The sequence below is a fragment of the Cotesia typhae genome, unplaced genomic scaffold, assembly GCF_013202065.1.
Source record: "Cotesia typhae breed Kobodo isofemale line unplaced genomic scaffold, CoteBio_Ctyphae contig_4, whole genome shotgun sequence".
Taxonomy (NCBI): domain Eukaryota; kingdom Metazoa; phylum Arthropoda; class Insecta; order Hymenoptera; family Braconidae; genus Cotesia; species Cotesia typhae.
Window position 1 is genome coordinate 10,186,187 of NW_027423748.1, and position 23,239 is coordinate 10,209,425.

General features: G+C 30.5%; 1 protein-coding gene across 2 annotated transcripts in view; it reads left to right on the plus strand.

Moving 5' to 3' along the window:
* The window catches only part of LOC141527037 (uncharacterized), a 155,303-nt gene that overhangs the window by 126,129 nt on the left and 5,935 nt on the right, over positions 1-23,239 (plus strand). For both annotated transcript variants that reach the window (XM_074242280.1, XM_074242281.1), the window contains 6 exons: positions 7,860-7,935; positions 16,496-16,619; positions 19,669-19,804; positions 21,039-21,172; positions 21,893-22,008; positions 22,076-22,149. In XM_074242280.1, the coding sequence (XP_074098381.1) occupies positions 7,860-7,935; positions 16,496-16,619; positions 19,669-19,804; positions 21,039-21,172; positions 21,893-22,008; positions 22,076-22,149 (660 nt within the window). The remainder of the gene's footprint in view (positions 1-7,859; positions 7,936-16,495; positions 16,620-19,668; positions 19,805-21,038; positions 21,173-21,892; positions 22,009-22,075; positions 22,150-23,239) is intronic.

Below are 23,239 nucleotides of genomic sequence, written 5' to 3' on the forward strand. Positions count from 1 at the left end.
AACGGCGAGCCAATAGGTCACGTCGGACTGAATTCAGAGCGGAGAAAAAGTGTATGTACTTTGTAAATAAAAAACCAGAGCCTAAAATGTACGGCCAAACAAACAGACCTGGAATAGGGATAGTGATGGAGTAAAAGGGCATCGCCAAGCAGAGATCGCATCCTAGTAACCGATAGTCGGCCTGCGAGCGAGCATCACGCGAGAAGAGAGCGCACAGGAGAAAGATAGATATTACGGCAGACGTAAAAGGTTGGTGAAGTAGAACGAGAACCACCGATTCGTTCTGCTTGCAGCGCACGCTGGAAGATTTACGAATGTAATCCCGTTTTTAGATACCAAACCCTACTAGAGTACACTAGTCGAGTCTGGTCTATCGGATGAGGGTTGTAACACACCCGCCGCGATATTTGGACATGCCTCCGAATAAAAAGAACTTCGTTACGTTGCTCTAACAACCAGCTCGGACTACGCTCCATTGGTGGTTCCAGTCTCACAAGAGTAAGTCGTCCCGTACCCGAGAATGGTCATCTGTCATACCGAGTAATTGACGTGGGTGAGGATGAGCGAAAAAGAGAATTTTTTTGGATGGATTTCTTGCCAAGAATCTGAAAACTTTCATCGCTACTCACCAGTCAGATTTACTTGTAACTTTCAACGGAGATTTGTTGCGCCTCACTTCTTTTTTGACATCAATTTTTGCTGCATACTCCACTGGCTTGTATTTGTGTAATATGCGCTGAGATTCCTGAGTTTTTGCTGGACTTTAGCTTCCTCCTTAGTACCTTTGACGTAATAAATTTCTGCGATGTTTATTAACTTAATAGTATGAAGCTTCGTAACTCAACTCTTTAATAATATCTTGTTATTTTATTAAACCTTGCTAGCACTTAATTAAAATTATCAATAAAAGCACTGTAAAAAAGCTTCGACTTTTGTTTAAGAGAAGTCATATAATTAGAGTTGCTCGGATTTTATTTATTAGATTTTAATAACTTGTAACTGTATAAAATAAATAATTGGATGGAAAATAGAGCAGACGTTGGGACCTTGGACTGTCAAATTTGATAAATAATTTATCCCGAATCAATACCGGGTAGTTTGTTTAATATGTTAATTGTAAGTGTCGAGACAATCGACCGATTAACCGGTAATTTATAATACATTTTTGTATAATTGAACGACGAGACTTCAATTATGAATTATCGATAAAAAATTAGGAGGTTTTCACGCGTGGAAAAATAAATACGAGGGATTTAAGTAAATTATTGCGGGTGATTTAAAATTTATTCAAGAAAATGAATAAAAGTTGGTAAGCTAAAAGCTTATTAGCCGTCAGAACTTTGATACTGTAAGCGACGAGCTTTGAAAGTATGTGATAGATTATTTATAGTATCAGTTATGAACTATTAAAGTACCAGAACAAACGCCTAGTTACTTCTCGTAATTATTTATTAATATTAACACTCTTGAGGTTTTTTGATTGTCAATAAATAATTATCAGTTGAGTCTTTTGGTGTATTGCTAGTTAGTAATAATAATTGATCTGTATTCTTTAAAACTAAAATGACGAGACAGACCGATACAAAAAATGAGGGATCTGTTGGAGGTGAATTCATCCACGGTTGATAAGTTAATCAGCGGGGCCAAAAGTTAGCTGGTGAGTCCTCAGAGGAGTTATTTATTTCCAAGCTGTGAGGGGCTTCAAATACCTATCCTTCGCTCAAAGGTTCCCAGGTATTAAATTCCCAGCTCGTTTAATTCGATCAATCAAAACTTAATCAGGTTCCTCGCGTTCAAACGAGCTTCCAGATAATAGCTCATTAAAAATTTAATATTCATGTGTAACTATTATTATCATAGAATTATTTATAAATTGCTATCTTTAATCGTATCATGTCATTATTAATTATTATGCACGATCACTTTTTTAATCGGCTGCTATCAGCATCACCAGATGTGAATTAATAATAGGATGATTATTAATGAGACATGTAGGCTCTTAATTATCAGATGCGGCGATGAAAAAAGTCTAATAAAAATCAGCATTAAATATCCCGCAGGGTTTTCAACATATTTAAATATTTATAAGAGAATTTTTTTATATTCAGGCCTCGGTGTAAATTCAATAGGTCAAGTTCTGCAAGGAAATGTCAAAGAAATTATTATTTTCATTATTATCAAGCTCCATTTAAAAAATATTTTTCTCAAACTTCTCGAAATTCATAACTAAAATAGTTCTTTCATTAAAACGTATTGAAACTAACAAAATGCCCGAAGCAATTCCAAAAATTTTTTTGGTTATTGCATTCCATCGTATTTCGGTAGAATTTATCTGTGACATCTCTTTTGTTGAAATATTTTTTGCATACATTCCGCTGTTCAATTTAATGATTTAAATTTTCTATCGTGAAATTCAGCTTGTTATTTCAACAGAAGCTTGTGAAATGTTCGATGTTTTTACCAAAACTAAAAAAAAAAAAAAAAAAAAATTATTACGAAACTAACATCATAATTTTATCTGGTGTATCTTTAATAATGAAAATTAATTTAAATATTTGCAGTGGATGTTTAATTAAAATAATTAGTAAAATACAGCGAGAGAGTGAAACAATTAAATTCTGATGAAAAATGAAGTGTGGGTGGCGGTGGTTGGAGGCTGGATACTGGCATCAGATAATGCCAGATACACCGACCACAATATTATATTTTAGCATGACTGTGACACGTGACTGAAAAGCCTCGCGACCTATCCAGTGACGTCGGTTTCGCTGCGGTAATTAAATACAGGTATAGACTCACTGATATGAAGCCTCAAGCTTCATATCAGTGAGTTTGCGAGCTCGGAGGGAGGAGGGGAGGCTCGGAGAAAAGGAGAATAGGTGTTAATTAAGGGATGACAGCCGCCCGCCCGCTTCAAGAGACACGTTTTTACAAATATAATAAAGCAACTAAAAAGCTCCTTGAACATGAATAATTAATTAAAAAATAAGGTAATCTTATTAGTCGGTGCATTAAATATCATCCCATCCTTATCTCGCGTTTTTGGGTCACACTTGAATTATAAATACCCTGGTTATATATATATATATATATATATATATATATATATATATATATATATATATATTTTTTTTTTTTTGCCAGAAAGCGACACATTTGCAACGTCAAAAAGTTTTTAAGAAACTTGGCTTTCTCACGGAGAATTTATGCCCGTCTTAGCTGGACCTAAAATTTAAATATTCTTTATTATTATACGACCTAAAGGAAACTTTCAAGTAATATAACTTGCTTCGAGTGTATTATGTTTATAGTTTTATATTTTTAAGTTGTGATAGTCTGTTTTTAATCTGTTTAAGACAGTGCAAGCAGAGAATAGAAGTGGGAATGCGTACCGTATTTTTTTTTTTTTTTATTAAAATCATCGTTAGTAAATTTAGTTCCTAATTTTTTGTAAAAAAATTAATACTAACAAAGAAAATTATTTTAAAAAAATTTTTAGGATCGTGATAAATATTTTCATGATAGTAAAAAATTATTTCAACAAAACAAGAATGTTCTGAGAGACAGAAAAAAATTTATTCGGATTTTTTAGCTTTTGCAGAGAGCCCTCTGGTGATGGAGGGTAGGAAAATCGTGCTACTCATCGTGTCAGAATAAACAAAGACTGAAATAATTACTTGAAAAAAAAAAAAAAAAAAAAAAAAAAATTATTGTAGATAATTAAAATCTTTTAAAAAAATTTCATTGGAGAAAAAAAATTATAAACAAACAATTAAGAAAAAAAATAATGAGGGAATTAATTGATCAAAAGCTTGAATTTTTTAGGAGTAATAAAAATAAAGATAGCGCTTATCGTATAAATATTTTTTTATGATATTTAATTCAAGACATAAACGAATAAATAGGTCACAGTAATAACAATAACAATAACTGGAATAAAGCGGAATTAATTAAAATAAAAGGATGGTAATGTATGAATAATAAAGTCTTAAGTGAAAATAAAAGAGTGATATATTTCAGCGGAGTCTCCGGGGTCAGTAGCGAGAGTCGCTTATTCTTACTACTTATTACATATACACCGCTTGTACCGTGAAACATTGCATCATCTCTGATATTATAAGTACCATTTTTTCTGTTCCTTTTTTTTCTTCTCAGGTTTAGTTGAGATAAAAGTAGTAAGTTATAGGAATTAAAGGAAAGAATGCAGTTTTTAATTTTTCATGTGCCTTGAAACACTATCCGGGTCCGCTACGCTCCGTTCACACTCACACTAACTAAATATATCAGTGTTTATGCATCCGTATCAACCCTGCTTACTCTGCTCGTATTTTACGTGTATATATTAGCAGAGCGAGTGCTTGACCGTGTTGTTACATCGTATAGTACAGAGTACACTGTGCGCACACCGTGGATGCGCCGCGGGCTATTAAAAATTCTCAAACAGTCTTTAGAGAAGACTCGGGAATTTCTGGACGCTGCGAAACGACGTTGCGTAGGGTGATATTTAATATTTAACGTTAATGCGGAAAACGCAGCTTTCTGGGTAATCAAAATGCGCATCGCTAAGTGTGCAAGATGACTATGGCTAAAAGTCCTCCTCACGTGCATCAGATATATTACTCACTTAGTACCCCATTATTTTTTACTACCTACTTTCATTAAAAACACACGTCTTCATTTTTTACTAATACTTAAATGCACGTGCTACTAGCCGGAATAATAATTTCAACAGGAAAAATTTTATGGCTGCTCAGTCAATTTTTGTGAATAATTGACAACTGGATTTTTTTTTTTTTTCCATTGAACGCACAGTTTGTTGAGTTTATTGACGAGGAATTTTTTTTTTATTGACAATGCTTCAATTTATTTCATTTTATGAAAATAATTGTAGAAATTGTGAAATTTTCCATTTTTAGACAAAAATAAATTTTATTTATATTCTTATTATAAAATTTAATAAATCTATTTTTAAATAAATTTGCTAACTAATTTTTATTAAATAAATAAATTTAGAAAAAAAAATTTTTTTTAATTTTTAAAAAATTTAATGAATGATTATTATTAAAAATTATAAAAATAAATAAATTAAATAATTAATTTATTTTTCTCAAAGAAAAAAAATTCTTATCATATAAAAGTTTAAAAATTGATGTAAATAACAAATAATCCATATAAAAAAAAATACAGTGAATAATTACCGTAAAAGTTGAGTAGTTTGGGTTGTCTTAAGCGAAGTCCATGTGGGTTATTGTGAAACTTAAGTTAAGTTGTGAATTAACGTACATACTGTTACGTCCGTCTCTACTCTAAACTCTGAATACAGCTATAGAACAGGGCAAGGGTTTCAAGTCAGGGTGTACAGCTAAGTAGAAATACCCGCGACTTATACAAACTCCTTGAAAAGCGGCGGCGGACAAGGGAAAGGGGTTAGAACCTTTCGCTCTGGCTGCACAAGTTTCAGCTCTGGAATCACTGCGATCGATAATTCTAGGGTATAATTTACGAGTCCTTCAGGACTTCAGGACTTTGAATATAACTGACTCCATACAAGGATAAATTTAGAATGTTGCCCCAAACTTTGCACATTAAAAAGTTATCATGTTTGATTTTGCATTATCGCGTACGTTTTACTTTTTATTTATCTTTTAACTCTCTCTCATTCACGTGCACTTCCACTATCTGATTTATTCGACGGTAATAAGTAATAAACAATAGTAATAATGTTCCTCGGATAAAAGTTTCCAATTGTTCTGGGACTCTATTTTATTATTATATAATAATCTTTTAAAAATTCGATGGGATCAAAGTAGGACAAAGTAGTTTTTCTTGCTTTAGTTTTATTTGAATATTGAGATTTATCGATCACGGTGGTTTTCCGGGCTTGGGTTCCCCTCAAGAGATAAATAGTTAATGGGCGAAATCATGGCGGAATTGAACTCGGGTTAAGCCAATGATTTTTCAATCAGGGTCAATCCTTTCAATAGACGAGCGATAATTCAATTGGCAATGCTGTTGTGTAATATAGGGTATTTTTAAAATATGAAGCGAGATTTACTACCGCTGGCTTGAAAATTCATCGATGTCGATACATTTTATCTTCAATTGACTTAATTTTTACTTTTAGCAGTTTCAAATCGATAAAAATTCTCGATTTAATTCTTTGCTTTTCCGACTAAGCCTAGAAAAAAAATTTATTTTTAAAAAAATAAGCAATCTTTTGATAAAAAATTAATTTATTGATAATTTTAAACAATTTTATTTCTGAGCTAAAGATATAAACATTTTTGAAATATGTAAAAAAAAATTAATCCAAATAAATAATCACACTTAAATAAAAATTAGTTTGTCAAAAAAAAAAAAAAAATTGAATTTTGATTTCGTTGAATTCAACAGTATTTATCAGGAGAATTTATTAATTAAAATAAATGTGACACGAGAGATCTAGAGGCTTGGTTTCACCTGTCGAAGAGCAAAGGTGAAGACGAAAGGCGAAGGGTAAGAGGAGAAGGTAAATGTCGAGAGGCAGGAAAATAACATCAATCGATCTTCCGCTTGCTCAATACGATGAAACAGCGCTCGCGTTTGGCGTGACCACAGGAGGTCGAGTGGTCATGCAATCTGCTTATATATATACATAGATCTAGTGGGTAAGACACACACGAAGTGTGGGGATGTGTAACGGGAAGAGCGGCCCTCAGAATTACTCCTTTGTGTTGTCACAAGAAGGTCAAGGGTCACGTAGCTCTGCACATTGCTCGGTTTGATCTTACCACGGCTCCATTTGTTTCAAGTTCTCCAACCCAAATACCTTTTTAGTTTTGGATCAACCCTTCAAGGACTTAGATACTTCCTTTATGCTCGAGTATCAAACGAATGTTTCCTCTGTGAACACTTTTTTGGAAGAATAAACAAAAGGACAAACTTTGTACGGCTCAGAGCCGAGTTGTGATTTAATTTTTTTTTTTTTTAATTATTTTATAGATAAATTTTGAATTGATATTGAGTTGATTAAATTGATGCAACGCTGCTCTAATTAATATTTTAATATAATTATAATTATAATAATTCGGTGGGTTGGAAAAGTTCATCAAATATTTTAAAATAATTTATCAGACTGATTTCAATTTTTTTTTTTATTAAGAGCAAATTTTAATTATTGATATGGAAAACATTTTTAATGTGTTGATAATCATAATATATTAAAACGAGATCGAGTAAGGTTCAAATTTATGGAAACATTTTTTAAATCAAGTGCATTATTTTAATTAATTAAAAAAGTTCGAATTTAAAAATATAAATTATGAGTATAAAATAAATTATTTTAATGTTAAAAATTTTTTTATTGATTATTAAGTCTCGGTTGGTGTTATTGAAATACTTCAGCAAGCCCGCGGAATGCAATTATATTTCGGAAGTTTTTTTTAGTGTAAAAAATCATATGATCTTGTTAAAAAAAAATTAACCATCGCAATTTCATTGTTATTTGTAAAAGTTACGCTTGACGGTAGTGCAATAACGCCCGCGGTATTGCAGTATCATCGAGGATATAAGTTTTTTCTTCTCGAGCGGTCAGAAAATTCACAAGCTCATTCTTAAATTGTTTCCAGAAGGTTACACAATTTCAGAAAGTTTTCTATCTTATAAAGACCTTAATCCCGCATTTTGCGACCCAATTCTCAAATTATTCATAACTGTATAAATTTAAGGGTATATTTTGTTAAGATAAAAAATTTTTTTTAGATTATATTGTTAAAATTCTGTCAAAAATGAATTTAAGAATTTAACAGTAACAACAATAATAAATAAAAAAAAAAAAAAAATAATTAATAATAAAAATAATAATAAAATGTTTGTTACAGTTATCGCTCTGAGGCTTCTCTCGGTAAACGTGCCGCCCTACAAGTTCAAAGACGAGACTGCGCATCTAATATGCCGGTGAGTATTCTCCCTCTTCCGCGTAGTGGTTTACACGAAAACATAAACAAGAATAAAAAAGAAAAACTAGCCACAGTACCTACCATTAAATATAAAAAAGAATGCTCTCACGAGGCTGGGCCGTACCATTCGAATCACTACATCACTTCCACACAAAGTACACAGAACTGCACTACACAACTCAACTCCAAGTACAAGTACACCGAACACAAACACTCGGCCATAAGAGTTCGCTGTTTCATTTCCCGTTGTTATTTTCCTACATGCTACATACTACATTCCTTATCCCACATTCTCCTAGTACCCATTACACCAGAACCCACTATTACTGCAAACTATATATACTACAACTACAGTAAACTCAAACTCCAAAGCCCTTTGAATTATTTATCTTCCAATTTGCTGGCTTACTAGAAATCACTTCACTTACTCTTTTGTGAAGGCACAAACCCTATTAGACGTTAAATCTAAAAAATCAAAACGGACTTTCTCTCTTTATTTCTTCCTTTATGCTCCGACCGATGAGATTCCTGAGTAGAGCGCGGGCCGCTCTACTACCACGAATAGTCATCAATGTAAAACGGAGAACGGGGAAAAAGAAAAATAGAAGAAATAGCACAAAATAAAATAGTATCGATGTTGAATGACTGCTACGTGATTCGGCAGCTTAATGTTTGCTGGAAAAATTCAAGCTGATACGAATACCCTGCACCCTGGCTTGCTATAACTCGAATCAAAATTACTGCTGCTCAAAATTATTACAGCTGCGGTAATACAGTAGTAGAAAGTACGGCTGTAGGTACACCTACTGCATCGCAGAGAATACATATATACAGAGAAGAGAGGAGGATTGGTAGTTACTAGTTACTTGATTCGCCGCTCAAGCTCAATCCGTTGGCTATTTTACTAACGCACTTCACGTACATCGAATAACAATCAACATGTTCACTGCCCGGTACGTCTAATCAACTTGCTCTCTCGTGTTTAATGCTCATGCTGCTTTGGCGGGTACAAAAGCCCGTGTGTGTATACATTTGGATATATATTTATAGTCAAGCTCGGGATCACCATGATAAGGCTTACTTCAATGGGAATACATTCGATACGCAGTTGAATTTGCTCTGCCCGTTTGGTAATCAGTTTACCGCTCGGTTGTCGAGTAAAGAAAAGAATGCCGAGCTCTGATGATTATTTTTTTTAATTTTAATTATTTACTAGCTCAGGAATTTTTTTTTTTAATTAATTTTGCATTAACAATCATCAGTATATTATTAATCTCGTTAATAACACAGTTATTAATGATTCTATTTAAAGTATAAATTCATTCAGCTTATTAAAATATTCCGATGATCGTAAATTATAAATGATTGTTATTTAAATGCCTCTGATAATAATTATCGTCCAAGTACAAGTGCAATTGAGAATAAATAAAAGCTACTAAAAATAAAACGATTAATTTAATAATAAATAATAATTGGCATTAATTATGCAGATAATTATATTTATAATAAAAATTTTAAAGTGTGGGTCAATTAAAACAGCAATTGACTTTATTAATAAACTAAAAAAATTACGCCGTGATCTGATCAAAAGAATAATAATTATAAAGATAATAAGATAGTAATACGGTGCTTTACTTAAATTATTAAGCGCATAGCTGTAAAAAATCTGCTATAAAATTCTTTTTATGGAGGAAAATTAATTAGTTAACTTATTAAAAAATATTTCATAGAACAATGAATGAATGATACGATGTATATAGTGATAATAATAAAAAAGAAAGTGCTCGAGTGATGAATAATTAATAAAAAAAAAAAAAAATTAAAAAAGCGTAAATTGAAAAAATGAATGATGAATAATGAGCCCATTGGGAGGTTTAAATGATTATTAATTTAAAACGTTTGACAGTTAAAATTTATAGTAATTGAATTATTAAGCCGGTTGTGAGTGGATAGTAATAATTTAAGAGCGGGTAAAGTGAAAGGCAAAGCCATTTAGCAGCGTGAAGTGAAAACTAAATTAAAAAACCGGGCGTGAGAAGTGATAATGGAATTTATTATTCATTGTCATTGAACAAATCCTGGTAAGGTGGTTCTGAATCTACTCTCTGAGTATAGACTAACCAGTTGGTACAATTTTCGTTATCAGCTTTTCTACATAATACGTAATAGCTCTCTTAAACTACGAGGTAGTCATTCTATACTCGTCTTTACTCTACTCTACTATCCACTCGTTAAAAGCTCAAAACGGCGAGCTACGTTAGCAAATTCTCAAGAGTTTCTCCGCAAAATCGTATCGGAATGGATAGGAGCAGAAAAAAAAAGTAAAAGTGCCATTTGCGCACGTTCGCACTCTAACATGTACAAGTACGAGCAAAGCTACAGCTACAAATATTTCTTGTAGTACCTGACATTTAATCTTTAAAGATCGAAATGTCGCCCCAGGGTGACTCGGAAAATAAAACTTAGGGAGACGCAGCTACGGTGCCAGCTAAGAGATGTTACCAGTTCATTCGACATAAAATAGTCAGCAAATTTTATTTCATTATTATTATTATTATTATTATTGTTATTTTATTTATTTATTTATTTATTAAATTTTGATCCTGGAGCAAGTGCTCCATAAAGATGATTATAATTAAGCACATTTCACAATGAGTACACGTTAAAATCAATGTAACGTTGGAATAATAGAGCATAATAGATTCATTATAGATAATATAACATAATAACTAATTATGAATTTAATAATAACAGAAAATTGTTATTGTCTTTGACTCTTTACAAAATTGCTTTGCGCAATTTCGAAACTCTCTATTAAAATGCAAAATTTTATTTTATTATTATTGAAAAATTCTTTCATCTTAACTGTGCACGAATAAAATTTTCAAAGCTTTGAATAATTATAATTAAGCTCTATTAAGCTCTAAAATTAATATCACAAAGACCGCGCTGGGACTTTTGACTGTTCGAAATGCGAGGGCTTAAAATTTAAGCAACACCCACTACGCAGAGCAGCCCAGAAATGCCCGATCACGTCGACTCTCTCCTTCCCTTTTCTCAACAAATTTCGCTTCTGAAACTCCCGCAATCTTTGAATATTTCCAGCTTTCAAGAGCTTACGCCCACGCTCCACATATCCCAGCAGTAGCATGATGGGAACAGCGACAATCTTCTCGCCTGTATATTAAACCGTTATCCCCGATTTGAGTCTAAGATTTTCCTCGTCTAAGGAGCTATAAAATATTTCGCGGCATTAATACACAAAATTTGTTTTTTTTATCCAGAAAAATATTATTTTAAATTATTTGTTTATGTAAAACCTTTTATTTATTCTTAAAATGAATTTAGATCAGAGAAAAATGAATAAATTTATTTTATTTATATAGTCGATTTAATCACCTCTGCGTCAGCACTTTTTGCAGTTACGAAAAGTCAGAGGTAGCATATTCCAGATAATAAGAAGTTTATTTTATTAAAAATACTTGCTTTTATATTCTGTCTAATAAATTATATGATATTTTTATTTAAGTTGCTATTATAATGTCATTTTACTTATTAAAAAAATTTATTCATATTTATAAATTTATTTTATTTAAAAATTATTGATTTACATTTTTTATTAAAATTATTTTTCTCTGTTAAAAAATGTCTAGTTAATTAATATGAATAACTTTTAAATATCAATTATCAATTACACATATTTACTCGTTCTTAATTAATACAAACTTCTATTAAGTTAACCCGAGCACTTGTTCGCTGTATAAATGTATCTATATTTGGGAAAAATAATTAAATAATATACCTAAAATACTTGACGTGATATTATGATAAAGTGAATAGTAAATTAAGTATAATATATATATTATAATATTGCTGGAGAGAAACGTGTACGTGGAAAATGTCTAAAGTTAAAATATACATTTTATGAACACTCTGATTTATTATATAAAATATATACACTTGCATATGTTGTTTAATTACTTTACAATGAAGATTAATGACTTAGTGAATTTATTAAGGTTCAAAAAATTAAATAAATCAGTTGAATCATCAAAAGTTTCATTTTACGGAAATTTTATTTTGATATTTTAATAATAAATTCATGTTTATATTTTTCTATAATTGAGAATGATTCTTAAAAAGATAGACGCCTGGATTTATTTTCGGACAAACATTTTCCGAGTAAAGTAAAGTAAATTTATTGAAAGTTGACCGCTGGGCTTCATTAATATTAATTTCAAGTGTTATTTCAAGAGTTCGCCAGATATCGATTACTCTACAGGTTATCCTCGCTCGGATATTACAAACACTTGTTATTTTGTCCTCGGCTTTGACGGTGGAATGTAAGCAGTCCGATTTCCGGTCACATGAATAATTGAGATTTATTTTGTCGTATATATAAAGGAATTAAATTTCCTGAATTTGTCTAATAAATGTTTCAATAAATCATAATAATAATTTTTTTTTCAAGAGCGTCAGATAGAATAAAAAAAAATAAATAAATAAAAAGGATTATTTATAAATTAAACTCCTTATTCTATTTTCTAATTTGGCCTTACAAATAATATCTAGTAATTAATAAATGAGTGTATTATGAAAGCGATAATTTGGTATAATGTTCTCAACTTATGTCACGTTTCGGTACTCGAGTCGTCTCATGCATAATCCACATATTTGATGTAGACCACGTCGTATAAATTGCAAATTAGTTTATCATCCCGGGCATGTATTCTTCATCGTTGATATGACAAACTCTTGTCACGCTCTTGTACACATTCTCGTGAGCCGTTCAATGAGTTGAGCTCTGGCTCCTTTTCCGTCGCTCTTCTGTCGCGATATGTGTATATTATACACATCCTATCCTGGCTTCTACTCTTAAGAGCCCGCCCTCTACCTACCTAATGACTCTTACTGATTTTCGACGACAAATTTTACATACACTTATTTTTACTCACACTTTTTTTCCGCATTAATTATTTCTCGAGAATTTTTTATAAAATGTAAAAGACATTTTTTAGATTAAATTATTATTATTATTATTATTATTATTATTATTATTATTATTATTATTATTATTATTATTATTATTATTATTATTATTATTATTATTATTATTATTATTATTATTATTATTATTATTATTATTATTATTAAAGTATTTATTACAGTTAATTATGTGTGAAAATAAAAGTTTCATTTGTTAATAACTCTGCTCGACCAACAACTTTAATAATACAGACAGATAAATAAATACGTAATATAGACGAAAAGTTTTCCGATAGTTATGTATCACACTGTTGCAATTATCAGTATTTAATGAGCACGAGAATATGGCAAATTGAATTTTGAAATATCGAACTTTAATTAGTTAACAAAGTTATATTAGATAAGTTAATATAATATGCAATAAGCGTTATTATTCAAATTTCTTATCGCAGACACTTAATTTTACTAAATCTTTTAAATGTGAAGAGAATAGCATTGAAGAGAAGTAACCCATATTCTCGTTGTGTAATATGATCCGCTTTTAAAATCAATTCAAAGTTTAAAGGCCTGTAAAAGTTGATTTTAAAGAGATTTAAGCGAAATTTAATACGCGCCCGCAGCAAGATGAGACTAAATATTTTTTATAGACTTACTGGAGGCTGTAAAATTCTTAAATGTCTTTTTCATAGAATGAGCCATCGTTTTAATAAAAAAAAAGTCATTAAATAACTTCACTTTTTAAATTTACATTGAGATAAAAAAAATTTTGTCATAATTAATTATAATAAAGATACAATTTCTTCATTAAAAATTTTTTTCATCTCAATATTACACTAATAAAAGGAAAACTTTTAAACACGAGTATATTTTTCACTCTCTCTCTCTCTCTCTCTCTCTCTCTCTCTCTCTCTCTCTCTGATTGAAGAAACAATTGCAAATTAAAAATCCTCGAACGAACGATTGCGATAAGCCGGCATTAAATCACCATCTAATCTGTAAGTTTAAAAACAAGAAAAGCCGATAATTAACAAAAGCAAACAAAAGTAATTAAAGCAAACAAAGTACTTTAAGCATAACAGGGAAAGAATTACATGGGAGTTTGAAACAAGTACAAAGCTACGGCTACAGATATAACAGAGATGTATAATTCTCTTTGGAATACAAGAACTTGATGAGAGAAGGCTCCGAGAACAGAAACCGTCTACGGAATCCCCCTAGACATGACCCGACAAATGAGCCGAAGGATGCAAATCAATCCCACGACACTAGATTCCAAATTGTGCTAAACCGGGCGAGGCTAACTGTGGGTACATCCCTTTTACAATGAGCGCCCCAATTCCGTTGAGGGTTTCTCAGTACAACATTTCTCCAGGAGCGGGTTACATTGCTCAACGCTCTTGCCAACAAACTCGCTACCAACGCTGATACATCTGTGGTTAAATTTTCAACAGATCTTTAAGTGTATCATTGAGGGAATACACACTACAGTCCTTGTAATGTACGTGGGTGGAAAAATTTTTGGATTAAGATACATAAAAAAAATTTTGTTTATTTTCTTAATAATTAATATAAATTAGAAAAAAATGATCCATTGTTCGTAATAAAATTTTTTTGTTCAATTTTTCATTCTTATTAAAATTATAAATATTTTTTTCAATTGAAAAAAAATTAATAATGTTAAAAAAAAAAATAAATTTCATTAAAATTGAACAATTAGTGGTGTAATAATAACAAATAAAGTACCATCCGTTTGTGTAACTTGTATCTAAAGTTCACATCTACATTTACTCCTTCTTTGGTACAAGTACCTTCGGTTCGAGCAGAGGTGAGCGACAATTGTCAGCTATGATGTACTGCAGGTATATTAGAATGATATGATACTTCTAGTTCTGCTCCCTTGTACAAACTACCAGATAGAGATAGAGAGCTTTGGTTGAATCTGAGAGATGTGATAGTGCAGCAAGTCTTTGAAGACACGTCATATTGTGTTGAGCTGGAAGTTACGGAACTTGGAAATGGAAGTTGGGTATGTATAGCAACAGCAATGACAGTAGCATTACCGGAATACCCGTGGGAATAAGAACATCAGTATAGATGTCCACTCTGATAGCCCACAAAAGGATATGCTGGCATTATCACCATCTCACGAATATTTTATAAGGGACTGGATATTTTTACAGTGATCGATATGCTTTCTGCTTTATCATGACTATTTTAATAGCTTGTTTCAGCATTATATTAATCGATGCATGAGATACTGTGTAGACAGCTTGAAATTTGGTGGACCAGATGAATTAAGGAGATTTTAATTTTTATTTTGTAATGTGGAGTAAAGAGAATAATAAACTGAAAAAAAATTAGCTTGATTCAAGGAAAAAACTCTTGAACAAAAAGTTAGAGTTTTGTTATTAAATCAAAAGAAATTAATTATAAAATAAATATTATTGCAGTAATATTTAAATTACAATTTATTTTTGTGTGTAATTAGGGTCAGATTAATTTTTATAATTAGTATAATATTAAGGAATTTTAATGGTAAAAAAAGAAAAACAAAAAAAAATTGCTTTGTACTAGATTTTTAAAGTCAACATTCAATTATAAAATATCCCGGCGATCATTTGTAAATTCAAAGGCCAGAATTTCAAAACATATCAAAAAATATTGTGCCTGCAGTTCCTTGAATGCAATATTGATCTAGCATTCTATTATATGAATGAAATTGAAAAGACACTACTTAGATTTTTCTTGACAAAAAATACTAAATGGTATGAAATTAAAAATTTTTGTTTTTTTAAAATAATAAAATATTTGAACATAAATGTGCAATTGATTAATTATTAATAATTGTCGACCAGTAACCCGAAAACCGGATAAATAAATCCTGACATTTGTCTTAGGAAATTTACTCACAATTCGAAAGCCAGTAATCCATTAAGATGCCCATTAGGCGGTGCTCTACTTAACGCCGCTCTACTTATACATATAGATAGGTAATTGTCATGTATAGTGTAGGATGTATTCAGTGGAGAATATTCATGAGAAATGAGAATCGATAGTCGCATGGCGAAATTGAATCAGTGAGTTGTGGGTTTGAAACCAAGTTATAACCAATTGAAGTTGTTATCCGAGTTTAACTACTCGAAACCTGACGGAAAACTTATTAAAGCGCCTGAGTACAACTTGTTACTGAGGTATTTTAATATCCGCTGCTCAATACTTGCTCGAGTAACTTACGCTGTAACTATATTTAAATATTTTATAAACTCTCCGCTAAACTATAGAATCGCAGAAATATTTTTTTCTTAACTTTTTATGCCAGTTATTTTATTTTCGTGACATTTGTAATTGCCCCGCTTAAATCCGCTCAGCGGTTTAAACATTTTCATTGTCGAGCTGGACACTTGAAACCGCTAAATTTATTGATACTTTCTGAAACTCGATGCTGAGCTTTTACAACTTTGACAGGCTATCCAATTATTGCATAAATTCTCGAGGATTTTACTGAATCAATTTGCTGAAGTTTTCCCCTTGAGGATTAAAATATTAATTAGGATAAATTATTTTGGTTGCAGGTACGACTTGGAAACAGAAAAACTCTACTCTGTGCTTTGGTACAAAGACAATGAAGAGTTTTATAAGTATGTTAATACGGATAAAAGCCAACACATTTATCAAGTCGATGGAATCAAAGTTGACGTGAGTGAAAAAAATTTTAATTATTTAATTATTAATTAAATACTGTAATAATCTCTAAAAAATCTAAAAAAAATAAATTATCTATATTTTAGAATTTAACTCTCTTCTATTGAGAAAATTTAGCGACCATGCACCGCCTGTTGGATATTTTTGGAACTATTTTTATAAAAAAATTATTTATGACTATATTTAAGCTTACCAAGTCTTAATTTTGATGTCAAAAAAATGTTAACTAGTTAATTATTTTTATTCTTGAATTTTGAGTAGAAATACAAATAATTGAACTCAAAATTTTCCCCGTAACTTTTAACATTAAAATTTTTTTTCCATTAAAAAATACCTATCTCAGCAATAAAAAAAAACAGAGACTTAAAAAATGATAACTGACAATTTTTTATAGCGTGACTTTTTCTCAACTCTCAGCATTACGTCACAGAGATATATTTATATATTTTTTTATTTCTCTTAAATTTTTATCTCTCCTCCGGATCCTCGAGCAATTTTAACAAAATATCTCAATGGTATCGAAACTCGCGTAATCGAGTTTACGTAGAATCGTCAGTTCTATTCTTTTTGCCGGCGATGAGGTTTCTGAAGCGAAAAACGATACAGAAAATGTCTTATTGGGAATAGAAGAAAAGAAGAAGGAGGAAGATTTTCGTGTGGGCCGGGCACGCGTGCCTTATATTACTGCACCAGTACTGAAGATACTTATACCAGTAGTAGTGCAGTCCACAGTCATTTCTTCTCCTCTCCAGTTCTCGTCGCCATTCAACTCTTTTTATTCTATTCAAACTTCTCCGTCTCTCTGGCGTAATGTGGAGGCACTCACGCCCGAGGGTTGTCTGCATAAAATATTTCAATTTATTCACCAAACGTACACCGACGTAGTCGTGTATAATAAAGTCGCATATTCAAAGCGGCAATAAAAATAAACCTCTGCTTTATATTTTTTTTTCTTTCATACTTGATGCCTTTTTTATTTTATCATTATTTTTACATCTTCATCTTAGTATGAATACTTATAGAGCTTATTTTAAATTAATCTAAATATTTACTTTTGTTTTTTTATAGTATATATATTTTTTTTAGCGATAAAAATATTTTTGGATTAATTTTTTAATCACTTGCAATTGGAAATTCATTTTTTATCAATAAATTTTACAAGGGCGGATAATTTCAATTAATTTAAAGAAAATAACAATTTAAATTTATTTATTTTTTTTTTTTTTTGTTTAAAAAAAATACTTGAAAGTACATGACGATATTTTTATTGATAAATTTTATCGCAAAAACAAGAAATGCAAATTACAAACGATAAAAAAATGTTGGAAAGTCGCGAGGAATGTTAACTTTGAAAAATACCCGGAGCAATTATAAAGAAAAAAAATATTTTAACGTTTGAAATTTTATCAGATTCTTTGATGTACAACCGAGATATATTTTATTATAGTATCTGTTTCCTTTGCTATTTCTCTGCAATTTGTTTAAAAAAAAAAAATAGTTGACATAATTTTATTAAAAACCAGTAAAGCTTCCAACTGCAAAACTTGAAATAATTTTTTTTTTATAACTATTTTTATTTTTAAAAGAAATTTGGGAATTTTCTTGATAGTTAATTTTATAAAAAAATATCTGCTAAATAAATTCCCGGAATAAATATTTGAAGTAATTAACTCTCGACTATTTAATTGAGTTTTCTTTTACTATATTATATTACATATAGACGGAAAAATAAAACACTAAATAATAAAAATCCCGGAGAACAAATCCGTGCAAAATAACAATCAATCGAATTAAATGTTATTTTCTATTACAATAAAATAAAAAAATATTTTTACCGCTTCGTTACTTTTTTTAACAATGCGGTTTATTTATTTTTTGGTTATTTTTTTTTTTTTTATCAAAAATAAATTCTGGGAAAATCTTTTTAAGAGTAAAATAGTACAGAACAAACAACAATAAAAATAAAAATGATCGAGGTTTTGTGAATGAATTTACGTGTTGTCTATTTGATCTGCATGCCTATTGCACACCGACACGTTTCAGGAATAAGCTCAAAAAATAAATAGTGGGATAGAGATAAATAGAGATTGAGATGCTGGAACAATAACTGATGTAATATACGTTTCAGAACAAAGAGAAGCTGCAAGTGTGAAGTGATAGATGTTCAGATAAATATAAAATACAAACAACTGAGCAATTGAGTCTCTAAGCTACGATATTTTTACTATTATCATTACAATTTAAAAAAAAAAATTTAACACACACTTTTTGAACAATTTTAAAACCTATTTAATTTTTAAATCTCGTGAATTTCACTATTTAATATTATTTATCAATAACTAGTTGATATATTTTTTTCTATATCAACTCTTTGATTTATTTTACCAATTTTTTTTTTTTTTTTTTTTTTTTTCATTATAGCTTGCTATTTCCTTCTAATATTCAAAAATTAAAAAATAAATATTCGCCCTCTTTAATGGACCAAAACATACTTCATTATTTAATTTTATCAAATGAACAAAAAACGGAATTTCATTTAAAACTCACACCAATTTTTATTCATTCTGTGCTTCGCGTTTCAATAGCTAAAAAATTAATTAAAAAAAAAAATCTTTAACTGAAAAATTTATTAAATAAATTTTTGAACAATTTCACTATGAATAACAAAATAAAAGTTTTTTATCTTGCTTTTTACCACAAAATTCTATTTAGCTGCGTAATATATTACGTTATAGCCCTTTTGACATTTGCAACGTGACTTAATTATTATTATTATTATTATTATTATTATTATTATTATCATACTTATAAGGAACAGTCAAAATAGCGCTATAAAAGACAGCAATTAATGAAGGCTTATTACTTAAATATTCCCCAAAAGCTCGGTGAATCTGCAAATCAAAAGCAGAACCTCAATTATTTATCCAAGACTAATCATTTACCACAAAGGAGCAGCTTACAGCATTTAATCCTTCAAATTAGACAAGATAAATTGGAGAAAATACCGATTTAAGTTTTTTAAAAATAAAATTATGAATTTCAGCATCGAAATTCAGATGGGCAGCGCGTGATCCTTCAGCGGGTGAATTTGGACACCACTGGGATGTACAAATGCGAGGTGAGCGCTGAGGCTCCACACTTTGCATCAACTAACGGCGAGGCGTACATGGAGGTAGTCGGTAAGTAAAGTAAAAGGTAAAAATCCCCTGGATTAATTGGAGCCAGCGAAAAAACTCGGCGCAAAAAAAAGTAATGTTGAAGTAGAATCGCTTATCGGGAAGCAATTATCATGAGCGTCCGGCAATCGATTGTAAGCAATTTGTCCACCTTATCTCCAATGTGTTTTCTCCCTTTTTATTTTATTTCTTTCGTACTCGGACAGATATAGATAGAGAGATAGAGAGATAGACATTACATACATACATATAAATATATATGGGTATCGAATCTAGGTGACTACAAGTCTTCCACTCGTATCGTGACCGCACGAGATCGCTGACGTGTTTACGATGGAACCGTTGTAACCGTCTAAAAAATGTCGCTTGTGTACACATTTCCCGACTAAAATACATAAATAAATCCTATCTTCTCGCCACCGTCATCTCTCTTTATCTCTGAGGGTATTATGGCCACCCGTATTGATTATTTCACTCCAATTTAATTTAAAGCTAGTACTAAAGACGTCGAATCGGGGCTGTTAATTTGTAACGAGGTTATTCGGGTCTGTGAAACTGGAAAACATTTCCCGCATTCGAGACGACCTTTATTTTAAACACCTTCCGAGGGTGAAATTTTGATGCGGTACTTGTGTTATGGTTTTAATTTTCTGAATTTTATTATAAAAAAAAAAAAATAAAAAATTTATTAAACTTTTGAGAAATATTAAACACTTAAAATTGATGAAAACTTTATAAATTAATTTTTTATTTCCGATTTCTAATTCTGGACCATTTCCGGTCTTTTATCATTATTATTGTTAATGTTATAATTATCACCGACAAAAAAAAAGCTAAAATTATTTCAGTTAAAATAAAAATCTAAAAATATTGAGAGTTTTCATGTTCAAAAAAATGAAGCAAGCGGAATTTTCCCCACTAAAATATATTTCTTTTAATGAGCGCAAATAATTGGACGATCCATAACTCAGAGAGTTCCGTTGCATGGTATAAATATAGCATAAAAATGCCCTTGAGTTGAAACTTAATTGAGATTCCAGTTTTAATAGCGCGTTGCATGAGGTAAATCCAAAGCGGTTAATGCAAATAATTAATGAAAAAAGAAATCTTTTTATTCAATCTCATCGCTCATTACCTCATGCTCTCTCTCCTGTGTTCTGTGTTCTGTTTGAACTCTGTTTGAACAGAAATAAAACTCTAAATTATTAAATATGTATGAGGTGGTTTATGTTGACAGTGATGCCATCCAATACACCGAAGATCACCGGGAAGGAGGCGTTCTATGCCAGCGGTGACATTTTGTCACTCAATTGCACCAGCGAGAAGTCCTATCCTCCCGCTAAAATCACGTGGTACATCAACAATGTTGAGGTTAATTATTATCTTCAATATTAATTATTATTCTGAAAATTTATAAATTTTCAATACGAAAAATTCTAAAGGCTTTAATTTTATTTTTTTTTTTGTTATTATTACTGAAATAAAAAAAAAAACAATTAATTGAAAGCCATTATTATGAAGGAAGAGTACAGATTGAGTTAATGAGCCAAAGCTCCAATCAACGTAAGAACGGATTTTCTTATTAAATCTCTCAGCAAGATTTTTTATCATAATCGGGATAATTTTTTTTCTTAAGCTTTAAGCTCAACTAATTGATTCGCTCTATAAACATTGGCCATCATTCCACCGAGTGAGGAACATTTAATTGCTGTATTATTTACAAAGAAAAAATCTATATTATCTAATTGGAGAGAAAATTCATCCTTAAACGTTGAACGAGCGGAAGTAAATTGATTACTTTTTATTAAATAGAGAAAATATGAGAATTATTAAATAATCGAGAAAAATAATGATCAGTGTCGAGAGCGCCAATTAGTGGAATAATTAAGAAAAATTTGGTCAGCAGAAAATTTCAAGAGCTTTTTAAAGAAATGAATAATTAACAGAAAATCTGAGATAATAAAAAATACAGTTATTTTTTTTTGTAACAATTTTTGGGCACAAAAAAAATTAAATCGAGAATATTTTTGCTGTAAAAAATTCATTTTTGGAAAATTATTTTTTTACGTCAAGAATTTTTTTTTTTTTTAGGTCGAAGCCGACTCCACGAGGACAATAATTCATCGAGATCGATTAGTAACAACGATATCGACTTTACGCCTTGAATTAGGCCCGCACCATCTCTCGAGCGGGGAGAGTAAAGTAAAGTAAGAGAAAAAAATTATTAAAAAATGAAACAGGTTTATTTAAATATATTTATTGATTTATTCGCAGATGCAAATCCAGGGTCGAAACAAGTGAAAGAGCCCGCCAAGCCCTGGTGGATGATCGCATCACCGAAGTAGCAGGTAAGCGACCGGGCTCGGTATTAATTCAAACGATTCCGAAATAAGAGTAAAAATCCGCAAGTAGGTCACCGTTAAACGCTGACTTTTATTTTCTCCATCGAGTTTTTCCGAGAGGGAAGTAATAAAAAAAAAAAATAAATAAAAAGAATAAAGTCCTTTTCCAGGACCGGGGAATTCGCGACTTAATAATTACAGCAGTTTCTCATTACCGGAGACCGATTCTCTAATTATCGTAGCAGCAGCAGAGTGAAACGGGTTGAATTTGGTTTAAACCGCCGATCGTTGACGGTAAATTCAATTTGCCCGACGTTTACAATTCCCAGTACTATAATGGGATTATCAATTAACCGACTCGGGTATTCCGCTGCAACAATTATTTATTTCTAATCATTTCGATCAGTATCTGAAGTTATACCGACCACTCGAATAATATTATCTCCCGCTGCTCACTCTTCCTTGCTCATTAACGGGTATAGTTACAAGTTGATATACTCTTTACAAGTCAATCATGATATTTTAATTACAACAATTCTCTACCGACTCTCCATCATTATTGGTTTTTTTTTTTTTTTTTTTTTTTTTTTTTACTGGAAGCTTTTTATTTCTTCTGGATTGATAAAAAAATAAGCATTTAATTAAATGAGTAAATAAATTTATTTATTCACTTTTAATAATCTATCTTTTTTTTTTTTTTTTGAGGAAAAAATTGCATTTATTAAGAGTTAATAATTATTAATTAATAATAAAAATTTTATAATTTTAGAAATAAAAATAAATGATGATTTATTAGAATTTTTTTTTAATATTAATAAATTTTGTGTCTTAAATTGATTAATTATTAATTCCACGAGTTTTATTTCTTTATCGGCTAAAAAAAAAAAATAAATAAAAAAAATAAAAAGAAAACTACTGAAGTAAAAAGTAAAAATTGAGTTAATTAAATTGAAAAACTCAAGAATCTTGATTTGATACCGTCTAAAAGTAATTTTAAAAATAAATTGCACTGGAATGAATATTTATACTAAAATTCTCTCTGTGTTTAATTCCCGGTGAGTAAACTTTCGGGTAATGAATTCGAGGCAGATAGTGA